The sequence below is a fragment of the Osmia bicornis genome, chromosome 6 (assembly GCF_907164935.1).
Source record: "Osmia bicornis bicornis chromosome 6, iOsmBic2.1, whole genome shotgun sequence".
In the NCBI taxonomy this organism is placed as follows: domain Eukaryota; kingdom Metazoa; phylum Arthropoda; class Insecta; order Hymenoptera; family Megachilidae; genus Osmia; species Osmia bicornis.
This window is the reverse complement of record NC_060221.1, coordinates 264,872-288,643: the sequence shown is the minus strand read 5'-3', so window position 1 is coordinate 288,643 and position 23,772 is coordinate 264,872. Positions and strand designations below refer to the sequence as shown.

The window sequence follows — 23,772 nt, the reverse complement described above, 5'->3', positions numbered from 1 at the left end:
ATAGAATTAATTGCGTTATGTTTATTGTCTTATTAACTCGAGGCTTAGATAGTTTAAACATTTAAGTGAATTTGTTGCAGCCTATTTTATAATTTTAAATTCAAATGTATACTTAAAATGTGGAACTTATGTAAGTACACATATATGCATAATTTTGTGATTGATAATATTTAACATTGTTAAAGTCATACGTTTTTAATTGCTTTTTTATAATCTAGTCACGTAGATCAAACTATGTTAAATTTCGAGATTTAATATTATTAAATTCCTTCTGTGTATTGTTGGTAATTTTATTTTGTATCCTGATATTTAAAACAATTCTGATTTACAGTAACAGACCAATGTAAATGTTCCCTCAGCAAAATCATGAAATTAGGTAAATAAATGATTTCGGGGATATAATACATGTAAATATTTCGTTTTTAGCAACTTGCTAACCAAATATAATATAGTAGATTTTTAATTCAATATTTAGTTGGCAAAACTTATAATTGAACTGATAATTAGAAAACTTGAAATCTGGTTTTTGTATTTGGTATTTCTTTAAAAAAAAAAAAAAAAAGACCCAGAAATGTATGAAAATAATTATGCTTATATTGTAGTATTATTATTATTATTATTATTATTATTATTATTATTATTATTCGAGATGTTGTTTTAATTTTCAATAATTTTTCATTTGAAATCAAGATTTTTGAAAGTGTATTTTAGTAAATTTAAATTGAATACAGATGGCGGGCTTATTGAAAATTGGAACGTCATCCTGACCATAATGCTCTGGGAGCGCATGCGCAAGAGTGAGCTGCGCCTTTGCGATCTGTGCTCGTCAGTCAGTCTTGCGGACGCGCGATTCACGTTTAGTGCGCAGTTTTGGTTGTGTGAACCGACCGAAATCGTCGACGGTCGTATGTTTAATCGTGATATTTGACGGAAGAAGTTCATCTCGTATGCGGTCGACTGGTGTCTCGTGGTGTGACGCTTTCTGCTAAGGTCGTGGTGGCAAGTTTCGCTATGTCGCAAGTACTTTGGTCGCAAGAGGCACAGTGACGACTCGCCCGTGAGACTGCCGACATCCTCGACAGCCCTGTGATGGAGTCTATCAGAAAATGGTTCTACAGGCCTAAGGTAAGCATATTCTGTCCTTTTCTATTCTTACTCCGTTTCCTTTTTTTCTACTCCTTCACTTTATTGCGTCACTTTATCTCTATCTTCGTAAGTCTCCTATCACGTAGATGGTTGATCGAACGCGTGTGTTCAGTGTTCGTTCTTTTTCCTTTATTCCTCGATCCCGTCTGTGTGGGACCTGCGCGCTGTTGCCACCTGTTTCTTGAAAATTCGTACGATATCTTGAAGAAGTGCTTCGGGCTACGCGTTACACCTGTCTGATATACGTATACATACTCCATTGATACGCACACCTTTACTAATTATTCTTTACTTGTTTACACTCCTATATTTCCTTTCATTTGGAAAAATCGTAATCTTTGGCCGAGAGGAAATCTCTTTCGGTGAAAAATGCAACTAACAATCGTGGAATATAGCCCGATCAGCTGATATGGAATGAAACTATTAGTTTTTTAAATCCCTCGACGCAGATTGATCTGAATTGTAAAGTTTAATTCAGGAAGTTTCACTCATATTTAGTCACTATATCTTTTTTTATTAAAAACGAATATTAATAGGTATTACAGATATGTATTAGTGATTATATGTATAAATCTTTCAAATTTGTCTGATACTGATATTCCAATGTATTCTATTTACTAAGTTACTTTCTCTTTCATTCCCAATAACCTACATACATCTAACATCACATGACTTCAGCATCTGTCGCGCATAACCTCAGTCTAGGAATGTCTAGATCGCGAAGCAGCAAAGAGCTTTTAGAAAATGGGGGGCCTCATTAGAAACGCGTTTCGCTAGTAAATTAATGCAATGTACGTTTCTATCGCGTGGAATATTTATCGGAGTGAAAGATTCTTCGCACGTATGTATCAGGAAAAGATTCTTCGTCCCTGTTGCTTGAGCATTTGTCGCCAGCTTTCGAACGCACGCTTAGCACGTGAAAATCTGACTCGTTTGCTGGTGCTTCCTCATTGCTTCGACCGCTGTGTAGCTTATTTTATACGCCGGGAAATGATGCAGCACGATGAAACGAAACGAGTCGTTCCTTCTTCCCACCGCTCCGAACCGATTCCCAGCGATTAATATCTAATGACACGTCTTGTATGTATGTAGATACATACATACGCGTACATTGTTCATAGATCGTTTGGCAGTCACGTGACGGTGCCGAACGAACTGTCACGAAGCGAGTTACACGTTGATAATTATTTTTCACCCAAATGTATTTGTATTTGTATAGTCAGCGTAAAGAAATATTTGTATTTTCAAGAAAATAATACCATATTTTCCTCTTTTCAAGTAACTTTGTATGATTCACGCGAATAGTATTATCGTTTACTTTACGAGTTTTAAATATTCAGAAACATGGTTTCTAGATCGTCACTTGACCATGGAAAAGGAGCTACCACCAATCAAGTAGCATAGCGTCAATTCATGGTTAACCACTAATGTTTCTTAGAAAAACAAATAAACATTTCTGTCATCGAGTAAATATTTTCCTTTCTTTTCTGGTTAGCAGCGTAATCTTACGATTAGATGATTCACGCGAAATAGGCTATTCTTTACTCTTTAGTTGTTGAATATTCAGCAAGTTAACCTCATTCGGAATAGTTTTTTTAAAAATTGCGTATAGTTTTACTTGCTATGTTGTAACATGCAAGAGATTTTAATCCACACTTGTTTCATGTATTAGAGTGTACTCTCGATGGTCAGTCGTGGACAAAAGGTGTAACACACTTTTCAAGCGAACCGCGCACGCCGAGAAAGTAAAGATTTCAGTTAGTTTACGGTGCCTTGACCATGCTTGGATCAGGTTCAACGCATCGGTTGGCAGAGAAAAATTTGCACTCGAGAGTCGAACGCGTTTCGTTTCGTTTCGTTTCGTTTCGTTTCGCACGTCATCGTATTGCTTTTAAAATTAAACGGAGAAACACGTTGAACCAGTCTTTTTCCCCTTATTCTTCGTGTCGTTCCATGGCGAAACGTTTTCTAGTTTACCCGTTGACTCCGGCTCCAAACACGATCGATGTCTCGATTTATTGCTCTCGAACGAAACAGAAACAAACGCATCATTTTAAGTATGTATCCGTAATCGTAAGATGCAGTTAGTTAGAATATTTTTTCTCAAATGCATTTGTTGTAATTCTTTTGAAACAATGCGGTGCATGTACCCTCTTAATTATTGAAAGGATTCACAAAAAGTACGGATAAAAATAGAAATTTTTAAGACCTACATAAGTAAGTATGTACATATTTCTTTGTGTCGAGGAGCTGAAATATTCACATTGCGGTGAAAGGAAATCGAAGAGTATAGTAGTTGTAAAGGTAACAAAAGAGGACCATTCATATCTCGATAAGAATAGGTTTTAGAAGATGTGCTTATTAAAACTTCTTCGGTTATTTCGATGAATCTTATATGTATAGGTACATTGTACATATGTGTAAATTTGAACAGATTTTCTATAAGTAAATAGAATTGATCACAATATAAAAATAGTCAGAGTAATCGAAAAATTAATATTCTATTCCGAATGGATGTCCTGGAAATGAATGGATCTCGATAAAAATAATACACGTACTACTTTTACCTGTATGAAAGTGGTCATTCAGCTAGAGAGTTGAAATTGACCGATTCCATTTGATTGAATTATACTTTTAAATGCATTCAGAAATCACAAAAAAGATAAAAAGTAAATGATTGAAAATATGTACCAATTAATGTAACAAAGTCGAGGTTGATCATTTTTAATTTTCAGTTCAGTTCAATTTTAATTTATCAGAAATTTTGATTCATCATTTAGTTTGTATTTTTAGAGTTTTTCACCGAATTCGGATCAATACTTGAGAAATATTGTACACCCTCGTGCAACGTAGACTCACATGTCTTATTTCCTCTATCTAAGCGAATGTGTTACAATTTTCCATTTAATCTCGTATTTCATTCAAATGAATTACTAAACCCACGTTTACGACGAAAGGGTGGAATGAAATTCTATTTCAATTCTCAGTCCTTTGAAGGATGAACGAAACACATACATAATAGGAGGATCTCGTCCCTAAAAGAGCGTCTTTCTCGAAGAAGAAGAAGAAGAAGAAGAAGAAGTTGCTTCGTGATAAACACCATGAGCGCATGCGTAGGCACGTATACAATACGTTAAATACACGCAAGGATGAACTTGGAGCATAGCAGAAAAAGAGGGTGTTCCAACTAGGGGATGGTGGATGGTCCGATACTGAAAGAAGGTCAACGATGGACGGATGAGTCATTCCAGGGTGTCGTTCCTTATGTCGTGTTCACAACTGGCATTCGTGGTATCACCCTTCGAGTTAACGATTATTCACTGATCAAATGTATGACCATAGATTTTCATAAATCCACCTCAGCTCACACATATTAATTAAGCTCGTGTAAAACTAGGAGGTCACTCGATGCGTGCGTAGTATGTATCCCCTCTTGCCTTTGTGTGCGGATGATTTATAAAGTCGAAGAAATGGAATGGAAAATTGTAATAAATTCACTTAGGAAAATAAGATATGTACAGTCACGTTCAAAGATATAGTAGCAATACATGCAAATAGAATTTTATGACTGAAAGTAGATATACGTATTTAGTTAGATAATTTAATTTAATTTTACACTTTACATACTCATTTTCATTTCATTTTCTAAGCTTCACGTTATTTCTTTAAATACCTAATAATTATTTTGCCTAATTTTTGGTCGAAGCATCCTTGAACGTCTATGTTTCGTAGATTTCGATCACGATCGACGCTTTACGGGCATTATAAAAAAGTGGTACAGTTTCCGGCAAAGATGATCGTATCGAAAGGGTTGAAATCAGTGTTTGCTATGAATTGTTCACTGCTCACGAAACTGTTCACGCTTCCGGCGAACATGATTCATAATTTGTTCGCGATCAGCGTGGACGCGGCATTACGGTGATATCGTCCGAGAAAAACATCCGTTCGCTTTAATTCATCGACTCGATTTACATGTTAAATCCTTTCTCCTTGAGGTGTCGATGTAATTACACACTACATACTGGCTTTCTTATGTTTTATTCCCAGATCGACCCAGAGATTCGATATTGTTGGTCGTTGCAGCTGAAAGTAAAATGAAATTACTATCAACTGCTTTGAGATAAGATCTGATCCATGAATGATGCACGAAATTTTACAGGGGCTTATCAGCCATTTTACTTTAGAGGAACTTTATCTGATTGTAAATAAGTTGTTAAAAAGATTTTTGGCAAATTTACGATAGAAATGATAAAAGGGGAAGATAATGTTTAGTATAAAGTTAAAGAGCGTGAAAATTGATTTTCATAAAATTTTCATAGAATTTTAATGATTTAATTATCTAATTAAGATAAGTATTAGGTGTGCAAATTAATTCAGTGTCTTTAATATTATTATTAATCGCGTCTTCTTAATCGCTAATTAAAACTTGAATATTCTCCCGCGCTTCTGTGGACTTGAAAAATGGTGCGAGGATTCAAACACGATAATGATTACCTAATTAATAATTGAAATTACTATGATTATTAAAGAATAAATCTTCAGTTTAAAAAAAAGCACCGAATTAATTTGCACACCTAATACCTATAATTGCAATCTCCTAATTCTAACAGTAAGTTAAAACAATATTGTTCGCTCCTCTTTGTATGTACATCGTTGGTCTTGCGTGGGTGTAAATTATCACCGATTGTGTGTTTATAACACCGTCGTGTTATCACGCGATAAGAAAAAAAAAAGGATTGAAAACAATCGCAAAAACAGATGTACAAACGTCGATAAAACTTAACGCAATCAGTGATAAAATTAAACGAGCATTTAGTTTGATCAAAATAGTGTAACAACAAGTTAACCCTTCCAGTAGTTAGCTAGAAGGTTTTAACCCTTTCGTTATAAGAGAATTCAATATAAAACAAATTTGTGTTTTAATCTTACCATTACCATGACTAAAAATTTTACCGTTTGAAGAATAAAATGCTATGTTATAAAAAAACATCTAACGATAAGGAAAAAAACATTGTGCAAGGAATAATAAGAAAAAAACAGGGTAGAATAATATTTTCAGTGAAGCACGATTATTCAAGACAAAAATTTTCTTTCGCTTTGCTGTGATGCAATGCTCGTTACGGTCTACCACCCAGCGTAGCTAATGTGTCATTAACTCATCACTAATAATATATTATTAGCTGTAAGCAAAACAGTGATTAATGTACGGTCCTGCGAAAGAAGACCGAAAAAATTGTTCCTCGTTTATACCGTGATTCCGTCTGGTATTTCGTGTAATTCACAAATACCTTTGAACTTTGCCATCTTATTGTTAGAAAAAGAAAATTTCCAGTTATGTACATTGATTCAGTAGAATATACAGTTAGCGTTAAAGTGGTCGAAGCATCGTTATAAGGAAAATAAGAAAATTTGATAAATAAAAATCGGGTTTCTCCCATTAGCGGCTCATCGTTCGCGTAAGTAGAAATTCGTTGGTTGAAATTAGCGGAACGGTGCGGTGCGGTGTCGTGATCGAGTTCTTCTGGAAGCATGTCAGGAAGTCAGTCAATTTGTGGTTAGTCCAGCATGAAGCGTATTGCAATCATCATCGTTGAAAGTTCTGAAACGCGTATCACGCCAAGGTTGAATTGCTCGTGATAAAACGAGGGAATCTTTTCTACAGATAAGATGAGAAACAATCAACATTCAAAAGCGATGAATTTTTCCCGATTCAGATTTAGTTTTCATTCAATTTCTTATTAATAACTTCTCGTTAGAATGCTATTAGATTGTCGCATACCTATTATGTAGTTCAACCCCTGTTCAAATAGATCATTTCCTGGGAGACTATTTCATTTACGATTAAATAGCATTTTATGTACTTTGCTTAAGCGAAGAATTGTAATTTAACTTTTGTAACTTTTTACCTTTTCAAACTTTTATATGTATGTATGTATGTAGCAACGTTTTCAAGCAGTTCGAGTACTAATCGTAAATGTGAGAAAAAGTAAATGTTTTTGTTCGGTAGTTGACACACACTGTTAGCATACAATTGCTCGCTTCCTTTATTTGAATTTCAAACGAACAAGCCAATCGAAAACTTTTGGAATTTTTCTGCAGTCTAAATGAATTCGTACGCTTAATTTTGTCGATACTAAACTAGGTCCACTCTACAAACTTCCTTTTCGACAGAATGAGAATAACCTTGTTTTTCTTATATCTTTCTTATAATCTGATGTAAAAAATTTCATTAACACCGGAACAAGCAAACGTGTAAAAATTATTTATTCCAAGTTACATATATCTTGTTACGAAAACTTCTGTTACGGTAAAGAATAATTCTGTATTTTTATTTATTTTTCATTCCTCGTTTATTTATTTTACCCCTTTTTCTAAATATCAGAACGTCTTTTTATTTTTAGAGGGTGGTAAGGAAAGGTCATGAAAAGGGTTGATTAAATGAAAAGGTCATCTTATTTTTTTTTTCTTTTTTTTTTTCAACCTTTTTTCTTCATGCTCGAACAATAAGAGACTTTCGATATTTTAATATTCGTGCGGAATAAGTATAGAAAACAATATTTTTCAAAACGAATTTTTTCCTCCACCTCGAGAATTTTTCAACTCATACTTATGCGTTATTTCCTTACTGCCTATCGCGAGAAAAAAAGAAACGGGAGATCCATTCGTCCGAAATACATATCTCATTGTGTAAGATTCTGTGAATCAACGAAACGTTTACGGTTCTACGAACGCGAGACACGATGGCACGATTCGCACGTAAGTTACCTTCTGAAATCATTGTCTAGAACGGTGCATTATTTTTGCATACACGAGACCGTGTTCGCGGGCTTTGTTTGCGTTTACCCGTGATTTTCTTTTCTCCTTCTCGTAACTAGCAAACAATCACATTTACATTCTGGATCTGGACAAACGTAGACGTCATTATTTTTATCACTATTTATTTTATTCCAAGGAAAAGTCGCAGAAAATGTTTATTATAACTTCATTTATTTTGCAATTGCATTAACACTTTAATAAATGGTAGTTCTGTAGGTCAATATTTTTTACTACATGTTGATTGGAGAATCATTTTGAAATGTAATTAAATATTAATGTAATTGAATAATAATTCATAGTCGAATGTAAACAGAATTGTTATAGATTCGACCTCTTGCCCATGCTTCTATTATTGTACACTTTATTATCGTACAATAATTGTTTTGTTATTGAACACGCATTTAGTAATGCCAATTTCTCATTTCATTAAATTTCGATGCGTAATGTTTTGATCGGGTACTCAATTGTTTATTAATTTATATGTAAACTGATGTGAAATGTAAAACTTGGTAGTTATCTAAATTTTCATACCCAGTCAAAATTCACAATTCAAAATTCTTTTTCTTTTTTTGTTTCTTATCTATCTTATCTATCTATCTTATCTATCTAATATCCATCATCGTTGGATATTGAAAAAAATAAGGATAGGAAATAATCAGATTTATGGTTCTTCTGATAAATGAACGATTCTGGATCAGCAACATCGACTTCAGTTCGATATCATTGTTATCCTTCTGGTCTGTGTTTTCTTAGTTGCACCTTAGACTTGTTAATTGGTCGAATGAAAAAAAATCTCACTGAGTCATTGGTATTAAGAGGATGTCAGTCGTTATCAAGCACGACCTTCGTCAACAGCGTGCTTCCTTGATTACTAGGTAGGTAGGTAGGTAGGTATGTACACGAAGGATTGCAACGCGAACGTAATGAAAGGCTTATCTAATGGCACTGCTATTTCACACGAAAGATAAACACGACGCGTGCAGTGTATCATAAGTAGTGTCATCTTCGAAATTAAATACGTCTAACGAATGATAGGATAATTTTCTGCCAGAAAATAATGATATATTAGATAGTTGTATATTAACTTACTTAATGCCACTGTTGAAGTCATCAAACTCTACAGGATTTTCAATGATATAAAAGTAGTGCAAAATTACATACACTTACATATATGTATCAATTTGAAGCTAAATGATTGGAAAATGTATATATACAAGCCTTTTATTAATTTATCAATGAACAGTCTTGTACAATTGTGATACACTTTGAATTGATCTCGATTATAATTTTGACAATACAATTTCCATTTTATCTTATCTGCATATTGAACGGTAGCAATGCTAGACGATCAAATCACAGATCGTATATCAAGTTTATAGTTATTTTTACAGACGTTCAACATTCAACATTCAACATCGCGAGTTGTTGAACATTAGTAAGGTTCGAAGTTACGCCGTTATAGTTTGTTTTTTCTTCGCTCATGTTCGCGATGGAAACGGCACGAGCGAGCAATAAATACGTATCCCGATGCTATCGATTTAAAGTGCATCGACACATTGTTATGCAAGCGCAATTACACGAACACGTATCGTTCTCTCGTGATTTACCATACGTATTATTGTGCGGCTTCGAACCGATACGGTAACACGTGTTCCGAGAATTTTCCAAATCTATATTTTCGGTACTAAATTTAACCATTTTATTGTTACTTATCATTTAATTAACGCCTTGATTACCCGAAATTTTATTGGCTAGTATTTTTATTATTTATAATTTCAAGTAATATGGACGATGGTTTCCTGTGGAAATTCAAATATGTATACATAATTTGTATCAAGTATTGAGTGATTCAGCCCTTATCTATTCATATTTATATGTAATTTCTTTCTGTACACAGTAGGTAGTCAGTCAGAGAGGGATGACTAATCATTGATGGATAATTATACGCGTTTAATATCTATAAACCTTTCAAAATTCATAGTAAAAATTTGAAATGAAATCTATCGTGTTAGAGAATACGAAGTGTCCTTTTTCGAAAGATTGAATTTCCTTATATCTACATATTCGTATGATAACATGAGATAAACGTTATCCGATAGTTAACTACAGGTTTGACCAACTGGTTGCATGTAAACCACGTCCCTGAAAGGTAAAGTAACGAAGGTAAAGTGTAACGAATATTAAGCTGGTTATCAACTTATTATAGATATGTACTCGTGTCTTATGATGAAATTCTGCAACGATGTTTCATTTCTCTATTGTTCCCTATTGTTACCTATTTTGTATCGGCATCAAAATATAAGCTACATCGATTACACATTGGCTTAGTCTTCTTTGATACGACAAGGAAGATTTCTTTCTATCAGATTTTTATCGACTTTATGACATCGAAACAAGATATCGAACAGAAATTATTAGGATGTCGCCCTCTCCCAAAGCAGGTACAGAATACAGAGTGCCTGAAAAATAATATTCAAAATTTCAATAAAATTCGATTGAAAAATCCGTTGAAATTTTGGCACGATTCCTGCTTTCGTTTTATCGTGTTCCCGACACAAACAGGTTAAAATTATATATTTTTTTCCCGTTTCTAATTACGTTTGTATTGCTTCTGCCAGAAAATTATGCAGGGCAGGGCACGGCGTAATTATTGGTCAACACCAACCGGAGAAAACCTTGTTACGCTTTCTAAATCCGTTTTCGATGTTGATTTTTACGATTCGTCTTCTCCTGCTCCGTTTGTACCGCGTTTAACCAGCGATTAACATACATATTTCGCGTTTAATATCGTTCATTATTCATTGTAACATTGATTCATGCATATTAAATATTCCGGTCGATATGTATACTAAACGTGTTTTTAACAATTAAAATAATTCATTTTCTTGAGTACATATAAATATTTTAATAATAAATTATCTCGTTAAGAACTGCAGTTAAAAATATTTTGTTAATTAAACTATACAGTTGGAATTTGTACTGTTTTTAAAAAAGACTGAAATATGTAAAGTAAAGCTTCCATTGCTCGTTAATGAATTAATATTTATATCATTTAAATGATAATGATGGTAATAAAATTGAATAAGAAAATTTACAATTTTAATTAGGTACATGAAATGGTACGGTTTCCTATTTCGTTTATAGCGTAAAATTCATTGATAAAAATGTATTTTCTTTGAGCAACAGTAAAGTCGTTCTACATACCTATTATTATATGTGTAACAATTAAGATACAACGCACGGTGCGGTGATGCAACATTCTTTTTTTATTTCTTTTAATTACGCTTTAAATTCCTTCCACTGAATTTTTCCCAACGAAACGTTCTTGAACTTTACACCTATCCGATAATCTTGTCAACACGGAACTTGAGAATTTTGGAATTTCGCAATAATCGTGAATTCTAAAAGTCCATTGGCGTATATTTTTATCGTTGACTAAATGCATTTATGTACCATTGCTAAGATTAATGATAATATTTTACAAATAGTAGATTTAAGAATTTATTTATTTATTGCATCATAAGAATCATTTATTTTATTAGAAAATAACCGTACGTTTGTCGTAAAAGAGTTAAAATCTCTTTGAGGAACATACGTCACAACAGCAACAGAAGCTTTACGTTTCTGACAAAAACATCTGCGAAAGTGTCGTCAATCAGTAAAGAGATAAGATGATAAAAAACACACAGAGAAAGTGTTTTATGCATACGTGTGTTGTCAGTTGAACGATAATAGTTGTTCATTTATTTGCGACTGAAATTTTTCTCATAGATAACTTTGAAAATGTAAATTGAAAAATTTTCAAATAAATAGTAGTACATATGTATTAATAGTGACGATGATAGTTTCATTTATTAGTAGGTATATTCAGCCTTAAAATATTCGTATAGGAAAGTGTTGACGCGATTCGAACTTTTATTTTCTACAAATAATTATCGAACACTTCACACTGTTATTAATTACATTCCCCATTGTTAGCTTTCTATAATTAAGTTCGTTAATCCACGTTAAGCTTAACGAATCACTGTCACTGAACAAATAATTTAACGTGGTAGATTCTTTTTTTAGCTAACGATGAAATTAATTAACTCCTTTGTCTGATCAAAAAAGAGAAGTAAAAACAGTCTCAGTGGTCTCTTTGTTTCAGCTGTGAACTTTGTTGATTGCAGTCTGTTGTTGACAAGAGGAAAAAACCATCGACGAGTACTTTTAATTGCGAAAATAGTTTCGTTGATCCGAGAGATCATAAAATTGTTGTTAGGTGGGAGCAACAACCGACAACACGTTCACCCGTCCAATAATAACATGTGGTCCACTTTTATTTTTATCCAGCAACGCGTGCACAAAATATTTTGTGCTGTTTTAATGACACTAATCGGCTTAATAATTTCGCAATCTATGTAAACTCGTGAAAGTTTCGGATTACATAATTCTATTAGTAATATCTTCCTATTAGGCCTAAAAGAGAATTTTAAATTGCAGAGCAGTCGTTTCATTTAGAATAATTTAAATGCATTGCATATTGCACTTTGGCCCAAATATTTAATACTTGTACCTATGTATTGAAATAAAAAATTTTATGAGCTGATAATTTTTCACGAGGGGGGTCTAGGTTTACTTTAGCTTTGACTTAATCATGTGTTAGGAAACAGAAAAAATGAATTCTATCATCGTCCTGAATCTAAAGATTTTCCATGGAAACAATCGGTTATTTTCCGCGCACGGTTCGTCACTCGAGGAAAGAAAAGCACCACTCGGAAGATATTTATAAATTGATACGAGCCTGTGCTTCTCAGAACAATGACTCTAATTATACCTCTACGCGTTGCAATTAAAAAGGGGACCCCGTGGTACGATACTCTGTGTTCCGTGAACGGTGATCATCAATGGAGCGGTACTACAACGGATTCATTACCACTTTTTTTCGTGGAACCTTCTATTCATGCTATCAGTCCTTTGACATTTCGAAGTAGAAGCAAAAAATATTGGAGAATTTCATATATGTACCGTTTAAATGTACTGATAATTAATCGTTGATTTTCAGAATTTCTTTCTTTTTTTGTGATAATTAAAATTTTTCGACATTAATATTCGATAATATTCGAAAATTTCACGCGTTGAATTCTAATCGAAACGTATAATTTTTCTGTTGGAAACAGAGGGACGACACGAGTCTGCTGGCTCAGTTTTTCTACGCGGACGAATCGTTGAACGCGGTCGCGTGCGAATTGGATTCGTTCGATGGTCGCCAGGAGCCAGAGAGATGCACCACGTTGGTGAATCAGCTGCGACATTGCCAGGACAAGGTGTTGACGATATGCAGCCAGATAATGGACGAGCTGATACCCGAGAGCAGAGCGAACCGAGACTTCAGAGTGAAGTTTCCCGATGACGTGATGCAGGAGAATCTGGCAGGACAGCTGTGGTTCGGTGCGGAATGCCTCGCTGCTGGATCTTCCATCATGAACAGGGAAGCTGAAAGTTCAGCGATGAGACCACTTGCCAAGGCTTTAACAAAGTCGTTGGATATTGTCAGGAATTTGCTCAGGGAACACGCGTTGAAAGGTCATATGAATCTGAAGGTATTCCGTCTTCTATTCACCTTTTGCTTCTTTTCATTTTATCATTATCTACTTTTCTGTAAAATTTCACAAATTTCACCAGTTGGAAATTTTATTATTAGCTTCTCCTCTGATTTGTCAAATGCAGTTTTTTCTAAATATTTCCTTCGTTATCCCTGCTAAGAAGGTTAATTTATTTAATAGATATACCTAGAATGCATCGTGTTAAATCTTACACGAGAAATGCACTTGGAACTCGTTCCCCGATGCACTCTCGCGTTGCTAGCCATGTGCAACTTTCTCTTTCGTATGATATTCTTTCGAGGACGCGGCAATTACATACATACATATAGTACATACATACATACACGAATGTCAATTTTATTTTTCACCACGAGAAAATCGCAGATTAAAACCGTCTTAGTTTTTCGTATAATTCTTCATTTATCGTTAGTAATTAAACTTTCTTTTAAATTAATAAAGGTTGCAACAATAGAATTATGTCGGGGTCAAAGACGTTCGATAGCAATTGTCTCTGGCAGCAAATAATCCTTCCAAATGTTAGGGGAAAGCAGTCGATCGTTAAGGAAGAAAAATACTGGCTCGGTCATTTAGACTCACGCATACATAGTACATACTTGCCGAGAGTTAAGAATATGGAATCCTTCCAACGCAACGGAATGGGATAATCGAGGCTGCCAGATCCAAACTTTCTTTTCTGTATTTCCAAGTTTCTTTAAGAGGAGATATTTTGAAAATAATTATACAATTATTTTATCGATAGTTTTTATTCAAATTTTTCTAATAATCTGCCATCAGAAAATGATTTGAGTTACCTTCGTTAATTTTTATTATTGCAAATAATTTCTTTTCCCGATTGAAACTGATAATCATCAACTGACTTTTCCATTGGCAGTATCTCTTTCAGACGCAGAACCCGTTGGATCCGTCTCTGGAGAAGCTTATCGAGTCGTTGAAGATCTTCGATCGTCTGTTCGCCGATTTCGAGCTGTGCTACGTGGGCGCCATGGTACCGGTCAAGTCGACGAAGGAGTACGAGCAACAGGAGCTCGTGTGCGTTTTATTTTCGGAGACGTTGCAGAGAGCACTAGAGCGTGGTTTGCTCAGCCAGGCCGATGTGGACAATTACGAGCCGGCCCTGATGTTTACCATTCCGCGTTTGGCGATCGTTTCTGGCCTCTTGGCTCCGCCCGGAGGACCATTGTGCCTCAATTCTCCGGATAACATCAGCGAAATGTTTAGACCTTTTAGGGTAAGCGGGTGAAAAATGTGATATTATCCACGTAGAACCAATTTAGACTTAGACCAAAAGAGCAGAGCAGAGCAGAGCAGAGCAAAATCCATCCATCCATCCATCTCCTTTCGTTTCAGACGCTTCTGTTAAAAATAAGAGAGCTTCTCTGGACGTTGAACAACCGCGAACTGTACATGTTGGAGAAGCTATTGTGCTCGAACGAGGAACCATCGGCTGCTCCTCTAACGCAGTCGTCCAAGTCCGCGTGTCAGGACATCCCAGACCTCGAGGAGTTCGTTCACAATTTTTATACCGGTTACCCGAACTGCAAAGACTTCATCGTAGATTTTTACACAGTGACGAGGAACACCGGGAACAACATGGACGAGGTGGCGAACGATGTTGTTCGAACGTTGGACGAGGAGAACGAACGTTTGACGGGGAGGAACAGCGATCAGGATAGCGAGAACAAGGGTGGTGGTAGCATAGAAATCGGGCCTAATCGGTTAAATATATCCACGGACGTGTTCGAGGAGATTGTTGTGTGTAACGGTGGTGGCGTGAGGACATCCAGTGAACGGGACAGTGTTCGCGACCAAGTACAGTATCACGCGAGGAAAGGGTGTAGTAGTACCAACAACGGTAGACAATTGTCCTGCGACGAGGATAGTCCTCGTTCGAGAATAATCGAGGCGACGGCTAGTCCAGTTTCTCTGATGGATCAGAACAACGCGAGCCAGATACTCGTAGCTGAGAGCAGTATTTCTAGTATTTCTAGTATTTCTAGCGCGAACGAGAATAGGCGCGGTGACCAACTGCACAAACAGCAAGAGGAATTCATCAGAGATTCCTCCGATATATCAGAGATTCTCAGTAGTTCCGAGAACATAGAGATACCTCAGACGCAGTACCTGCTGAACCAGGTCTCGCACGAAAATAACGTGACAGTCGAGACCGTTCATATTCAGAACTCTCTGCCGGATCTCGACTCGAAGAAGCTCATCTCCGAGGCGAATAAGACGTTATCGAACCTTTTACTGGACGGCGAGTGTCAGAATGAAATCTCGGAGCAAACTGATTCAGGTATCTGCACGGTTATTTCTTCAGAGAACACCAGCCTCTATGATAAGAGTCCTGAAGAGAAGAAAACGTTCGCTAATGAGATACAACAGGACGAACAGGTATTGGATGACGACGATACGCAAGAGAACACCAGCTACTCTTGCTCGAATTTAAATTCTCCTAAGCGAAAGAATTCTACAATGTCAGAGAATTCTTGTGTTTGCAGTCTGAGGAACGTGAAGACGGTACCCTGTTTGGATCACACGATAGAGGTGCAGAATCTGCACGCGGCCAATACCGAAGCCGCGAAGAATATTCCAAGAATATCAGCCAATTTCGATGGGACGAACGAGGAGTTCGTAGGGGTTGCGTACGGCAACGGGCAGATATCCGTCTGCGATTCGAATCAGTCTAGCTTTCAGATCAATTACTCGGAGAACTGGGAGAATCTGAACCTGAGCATCGACGCGTCGTCCACGTCTAGAAGGGAATTCTGGAGTGATTTGAAATGCGAGAATTGTCCCTCCACGTCGCAGAATATAGACAAGGTCGGGACGAAGATCGAGCAGTATGCACAGGATAAGGTAATCTGTAGGAAGGCGAGAGACGAGAGGCAGAAGCGACGACACCAACGCAAGCACGAGAGGAACAGCCAGAAGGTGGTTCACCAGGTGAACAGAATGCAGAACTTTCAGAATGTAAAAACATCGGCTAGTACAGAGAGTTCTAGATCAAACTCGACGGATCGCTGCTTGAATCCCAGGCTGATCAGCTACGGAGCAAGTTTGCATCCCAGTCAAAACACCAGACAGATGCCGAATTTTGGTAGTCACAGTCCTCGTGCTAGCCCTAGGTTGCAACACTTTGAAACCCGCTGCACAGCGAGTCAGAGACACTGCAGCATCGCGTCCAGAGCTCAGAGGAACCTCTCTCCCCAGAACAGGAAGCTTCTGGATCATAGAAGATCCAGATCCGAGCAGATGAACAGAATAAAGAGAAGAGACCTGGAGAAAAGGGACAAGTACGAGCGCGCGAATCCTCGAGCGGAACAGACCAAGAGGAAATTGGCCAGTAGAAGTCCTAGCGAACTGATGAACGATGGCTTGGGACCAAGAACGGATAAAAGTGGTCTAGCGAACGAGCCGGTATCATCTCCCACGGCGACGCAGAGCTTCTCGTACGGGACGCAAAAAGACAATAACACGCAACGAGCCACGCGAGCGGTAAGACTGGTGAATGCGTCTACGGTTCAAGGAACACAATCCTCTGTTCTCCAGAAGACTCCCGAACTAGGCTCCAGTTCCAGTTGTTCGAGTTGCTGCGACTCGAGCTCAGAGACCAGCGAGTTCCAGAGCGAGTGCCAGGACGACGAGGAGATCGCCTTGGCGATGCAGGCCGCTGAGATTGCGAACAGAAATCAGATCCGGGCGAAATTTCGGTAATTTGTCTTCGGTCTTTATATCTATTTATTAATCCAGTCACCTGAACAGTTTTAATACTATCGAACATTCATAAACTATGGATACTAATTATTCCAGATCATCAGAGGATCTCGTGCACCGATTATTTGTGTGCATAGCTGGGGTAGCAGATCAATTGCAAACAAATTTCGCGTCGGATTTGCGAAATATTTTGAAATGCGTCTTCCTGATGAATAGTAGTCAAACCGTGGAAGATGGCGAAACAAAGGACGAAGGTTTAACATCGGAGAATCAGTTGGGTAACTTGTTGAACGATACTAATCACGACCGACAGGATTCGTTGCAAGAGTACGAGGATGATTTGGAAGAGACCACTACAGCTAATGACCAAAATACAAGTACGTATTATTTATTTTCTACAGTATCATTTTCTTTAAAAAACCTTGCCGAGCTCGATACGGTACAGAGCACCTCTCTACACACGATAAAATCATATTTTAATTATTTCAAATTTGTCATTTACAGCTACTCCAGTGACCGAACGAGGCGAAGAGTGCGTAGAAAGAGCTCCAGCTTGGATTCCCGACAACGATGCACCCAGGTGCATGGCCTGTCAGGCTGGCTTTACCGTCGTTCGACGTAGACACCATTGCAGAAATTGTGGCAAGGTGTTCTGCGGTCGTTGTAGCAGCAACAACGTTCCCCTGCCACGATACGGGCACATGAAACCCGTACGAGTGTGCAACAGGTGTTTTCTGTATCAAGTGACACCGTTTACGGTATCTCAAGTGACGCCAGCGAGCTGAACTTTACCTGAACAAGGTATACATATAGATTAGGGAATCGTTCTGTTCCATTCGTCTCTATGATGTTCTTATCGAAATTTAACCGCCATTAAGTATGGTGTGTATCGTTCGTTCGTTCGTTCGTTCGTTCGTTTTTTCCTCTGATTAGGGATTCGACGTTTCGAGCTTTCTCTCTTTAGATACCTGGACGTAAACGTACAGGGTGTTAAAGTAATAGTTATTTCCTTTCTTAACACCTTGTACAAATTGTGGTTGGAATTTGTGGTTGAATAGAAAATGGACGATGAATTCCTTGTGTGAATGTTAATAAAATTTTGTAATACGAGCCTTCGTTTTTGAACGAATGTTAGTCTTGAAAATTCGTTGCGTACCTGTGTAGGTAGGTTGAGGTCTGTTGTATGATAAGGATGATTTATTGTATTTCGTGGTTTTTACTCGCTGATAGGTTTAGGAAAATAGTGAAAGAGTTTAGCAAAGTTCGTTTGTTTCGTTAATCCTTTCGCTATGGCAATGTTCAGAAATTTACTCGAGATAATAAAATACATTTTTAAGATAACATTTGTGAAATTCTCTGTATTATTTTCCACCCTGAAGCATTTGCAGTACCGTACAATGGTTCAAGTCAAATATTTCTTTTAATATCCATCCTATTGTTTATAAAATCATAAATGAAAATTGAGTGTACTCGACGAATTTTCAATACTGTTTTTTCTTTTTTTTTCTTCAAAAACGAAGCTACGTACAAGAACATTGTGTTTCAAAATTTCGCACAAGGAGTCACTATATGTTTCTGGTTATTCTACAAATTTTCCCTTAGCTTGTATTATACATATAATTATACCTATTAAAGTGGTATGAGTACGTTTTTTCATTTTCGTTAGAATCACAATTGAAATAACTGGGATACTTTTTCATTATCTTGAAATTTTCAAATAATTTAATTTCATTTTTTGAATAATTACAAAAGAATTTTGTTTTATAATCTTATTAACAAATCAATACCAGATATTTCACAGAAGCTAAATCAGAAAAGAGAAAAATGGAAGTCGAAACAATGTCGACATTACCCAAGATTGCTGTTTGCGTTATTTGTATAATTAAATAAACTTAAAACTCGTGAATTTAAGAGAGATATATATATATATATATATATCGCTAATATTTTTACACGTCGTGATCGAACGTTTTTAACGGAGCTAATATCCAAAAGCAGTTGTACCATAGCTTGCGTAGGTGATAAGATTTCAAAAAAAAAAAAAAAGAAAGAAAGAAGACGGACAAACGTTATCATTTATTTTTCTCCTTTAGGACTCGAACCTTTAAATTAGTTTATTAAGAAGAATTCTGTAATGATTATAGTTTTTTTTCATTTAGTGTATGCAATTAGGCACGATTGTTTTCTTTTTTTAATTACCTTCGTCTATGTTCCGTATGTGTATCTTTATCTTTCGTTATTAGGAATGTTTCTTTAATCCTTCGTGGACAAAATTATGTTAAGCCGCAACAATTGAAAGACGATTTCAATGCACAAAACTAGTGCAAATATTGTTCCATAAAAACATTTTTATTTTCTCTCATTTAATTGACACATGCATTATCATTTTTGTTACATTTATATTGGATCGTTTTAAGGACTTTTGTGTTCAATGTGTACAGCGTCGAGAAAGAGAGATATTTATAATTTAGAGAGGAGGAAAAATTGTAGAAATAAATTTCTGTTGTATATCCATCGTGTAAAATATTCATGTTTTTATATCTATATATACATACATACATACGTATTCTTGATAAGTAAATAGTTTATTTAAGAGAATATAAGAATGTTATGAAATTTCTGTTTATCATTGATTTCTTCTCACGAATTACTTTCAATGTAACATTCCTCTCGAATTACTAATAATAACAACGTGAATGTCAATTTAAATATGTATCTGATTAGATGGAGAACCGAATTGTCCATCGCATAAATCTAGAAAAAAATAGCTCGTTGATTTCTTTAATCGTGAAACGCAAGATTCTTAATTAAGCTAATTAAAAGTTTTATAGAACGCTATTCTCAGAAAAGATCTATGGTGGACCGAGAAATAATCCTTTACATCCTCGCCATATATTTCGGTTTCGTTTTCTTGTTAGAGACGCGAACATGACCGAAATCGTTCAGGGGCTCGACGAAAGCTTAGAACGCAATTTTCAGCAAATTTCGCGATAGAAATTTATGTAGTTATATAATTTGATAACGGCATTCGCTAATTGCTTCTCTGTGCCAAACTCATGCGACAATAAGTTTGCTGGTCGTTAACGTAGCCTGAAATTTTGGAGAAAGTAATTGAAAGAAAAGATGGAAATTGCTGAGTGAGTCGTCACAGTTTGTACGCGCATTTCGAGTAAAAAGACTGCTTTTGATCGTAGCTCATTCTCGTAGCTGTAGCTGTAGATGTACGAAGAATTGAGCTGTTCTTTTTCGTTCGATATACATACATACATACATACATACATACATATAAACAAGGAAAGAATTTTAAAACGAGACTCAGGATTCTAATTAATCAACTGTATTCCGTATACTTTCATTGTCAATGTATGTACAAAAGTGTAAATGTTTCAGTAAAATATCTTTGTGGGAGAATAGCTCTCCAGCTTGTTCGACTGTATTAGAGTTAATACTGTAACACGATGCAACGAAAACAACAATTTCACGGGGTAGTCATTGGATTTGATTGAGTTTACTCATATAGAGATATATGAGAAGCAATTACTGCCAAGATTAATAATTAACGCGTTGATTGCCTTCAGGACTATTAATGATCGAAATATTTAATCGAATCGAATCGAATCGAATCGAATCGAATCGAAAACAAATTTAAAATAGTAGGTGATTGCAGAGTTATTGCAGACTCAACTATAAACATTAAATATTTTTAAAAAAGATTAATCAGAGAATTGTGTTTGTAAGTAAAAACTAGATTATTTAACAAAATAAAATTTCAACTTCACCGACAAGTTAGCAAAGAGTTTGAAAAGAGGCTACGCTAATTCGAGTACAAAACTAAACAGTGAATAGATAGACAATTAAGTATTCAAACAACGACTGTATACCATTACACTTTCCACGAATTCAGTGATTACCCTTGCTCGAGTTCAATTAAAAGTATGAAAATTATAATAGCTTCTAAAATTACACTTTCCATGTTGGCTGATCACAGATCTACAAGTTCGTTCGAATTCCCCGAAAATATTCATTTGATTATCATAAAAAAATTTCGATTTCGTTCAATTGAACGATATTGATTCTCTAACACGTTAGCTGCCGTCTGGTCATCGGTGATTCCTATCATCAATAATATAATTGAAAGCAAAGAAAGTAGCAAATGGAAAATTTGAAACAGCTGTGTATTTTGGATAATCTTAACATATTATATATTAAATATGGTGGTTTTCATTGTGAAGGTAGTCAATAAATTGTTAAAGATATTATACCATCTAATGCTTCCATTTGCTTACTTGGAATTATTCTAACGAATTCTCTAATTATATACATATGAATATATGAAATTTGTAAGTGGCAATGGAGGGTGTTAACACGTTGCCGATCCGAATTTAATTTGGCCGAATAATTAAGAAATGACAAATTGATAGAATTGAGAAATTAAATAGAGGAGGTGGTAGAATCACATAGAATGCTCATTTTATTTTTCATTTACAAGGTATTGAAAATACATACAACTTTCCTCGTTTCTTAATTATTTCACCGAATTAAATTTGTAACATCGATGATGTACGATGTAATCAATGTATTAATCCTGTCAAAGGATAAAAACAAAGTGTTAACATAAAATTTTGTAGCCACAACAGGCATTCTATGACTAATAATCCAAAGATCATTCATTATAAAAGAAGGCAGAAGTTGTTGTACTGATAAAAATTAATGAATTATACCTCTCAACGTCTCTAGCTTATAATTAACTAAAGTTAATGAAAACTTGTATACTGGATTTGTGTTGCGTGTAAGAGTGATGTTGAAATGATGTAAATCTATTTAAGAGATACGTGGACGATAAGGAATTCTTTGAGAAGAAAGAATTATTTTTTACGCGTATTTTCGTGCTTTTGCGTGGATAAGCTTTCGATTCTTCGCACTCGTATCTAGAAATATTGGTAAGTTTCAAAGAGGGAGAGAAGGATGATGACTATTTGACAGTAGTCTAAATTAGAGCCATTAGCAAGTCGAATTAAATAGACTGTAGAAGATTAATTGTTTATTCTATTCATTAATAAGGTATCAAAGGAAGATGTATATTCGAAAAATCGTGCGAAGGGTCGATACAGCTATCTCTACAGAGCCTTTTTCTCCCTTTTACCGCGGATATTGTAACTAAGCCAGCCTATAACGAAAAAGAAGAAGAACGAGAGAAAGAAGAGTATCTAAGAATTATTTTTATATTATTTGAAATCCTAGGTGTATACATATGTGTCCGTATAGGTGTCTCGTTCTCGTGTTCGACTTGAATTTCAGGATGATCTATGTTTTCGTATCGAAGAATTTTTCTTTCAGCATCTTGCCACCTTTTCCCTGCCAAACGGTACTTTAATTCTCTGTGAATCATTTTTTATAAATAGCCCAAATTAAATTCGAAAAATTTTGCGAATTGTTAAAAATCGATATTATTGTATAATTAACTATCTAATTTTTAGATTAAAACTAAAATTAATTATTCTGCTTGAGAGCGATGACGCACCACCTGCGTCCTCTGAAAATAAGATGGCATATAGAAAAATTGAATAACAAATGAACTGTTTTAAGAAATGTATAAAATTTAATTAGAAAAAAAAAGAATTCAAGTTGATCATGATCGCACCAGGAAGTTTGCGATTAGTGTGCATGCGAGTAACAGAATGGAAGTGTCATGGTTTTGGTAATGAAAAAATTAAGATACGAATGTAAATAAAGATTTTCAAGGTTATTCAAGGTGTTTACGAGATGTTGTTGTTTAATGCCGATGCATAGGCCTCTTTATTCCGTAATGCGAACGACTGCAGATATTGTAAGATAGAGCTTAAGAGACAAGCTTAGCGGGAAAAATTAATATATTATATATACACGCATACATAACGAATAAGTGTTACGATGTAAAACGTTAAACGTTAAAACAGGGTGGACCAGTAATCACTAGCATTTCAATTATTTTCGGAATTGTAAGAGACAGATGAAGAATTGTGAAATAAAAGTTAACTCTGTGCAGATGAAACTATCTTACAAAACGTTTCTGCACTATTTGCAATCCTGCCTTTATTTTTCTTTATACAGACTTGGCGTGGCGAGGAAGGCGCCCGCCACGACCGCAAAAATCGAACCTTCGTTCTTCTATTGGACAAGAGCGATTAACAAACATGTCTATAATATCAATTGAAAAATACGTTGCCAAAACATTAAATTATGACGATATAATAGATGTGTTTGCAAATGGAAAAGCTAGAAAAATTACTTTATAAAATATGCTGAACTGTTTTATGTTTTTATTATATTATTTTAACAAATACCTATGTTTTGTATTTCTTTCATCTTGTCGTCATTGCATATGAATAAAAATTTCTTCTTATTTAGGTTATAGATTATTTATTCATACAAATACCTTGACAAATAGATTATTGTACATGCAGGCAACTCATTTTAACGAGGTTAATAGTATTTAATATAATGCATTTAG

At 35.5% G+C, this 23,772-nt stretch overlaps 1 protein-coding gene across 2 annotated transcripts; it reads left to right on the top strand.

The window, feature by feature from the left end:
• Window positions 1-800: 800 nt before the first annotated feature.
• LOC114873057 (lateral signaling target protein 2 homolog) lies at window positions 801-23,313 on the top strand. Of its 2 annotated transcripts, none has more exons than XM_029180918.2 (6): window positions 801-1,125; window positions 13,122-13,544; window positions 14,452-14,796; window positions 14,916-17,278; window positions 17,379-17,659; window positions 17,787-23,313. In XM_029180918.2, the coding sequence occupies exons 1-6, from the start codon at window positions 1,090-1,092 to the stop codon at window positions 18,065-18,067; spliced, it is 3,729 nt and encodes a 1,242-aa protein (XP_029036751.1). In that variant the 5' UTR covers window positions 801-1,089; the 3' UTR covers window positions 18,068-23,313. The 2 variants fall into 2 exon arrangements, with proteins under 2 accessions (XP_029036751.1, XP_029036749.1); XM_029180916.2 differs by having other exon boundaries at window positions 14,440-14,796.
• Window positions 23,314-23,772: the final 459 nt, after the last annotated feature.

Excerpts from the sequence above, each read along its gene's own strand:
- LOC114873057 (XM_029180916.2), top strand. The coding sequence starts at position 1,090 with ATGGAGTCTATCAGAAAATGGTTCTACAGGCCTAAG. Across the intron at positions 14,797-14,915 it reads AAATGTTTAGACCTTTTAGG|ACGCTTCTGTTAAAAATAAG; the intron begins GTAAGCGGGTGA and ends CTTTCGTTTCAG. Across the intron at positions 17,660-17,786 it reads AGCTAATGACCAAAATACAA|CTACTCCAGTGACCGAACGA; the intron begins GTACGTATTATT and ends TGTCATTTACAG.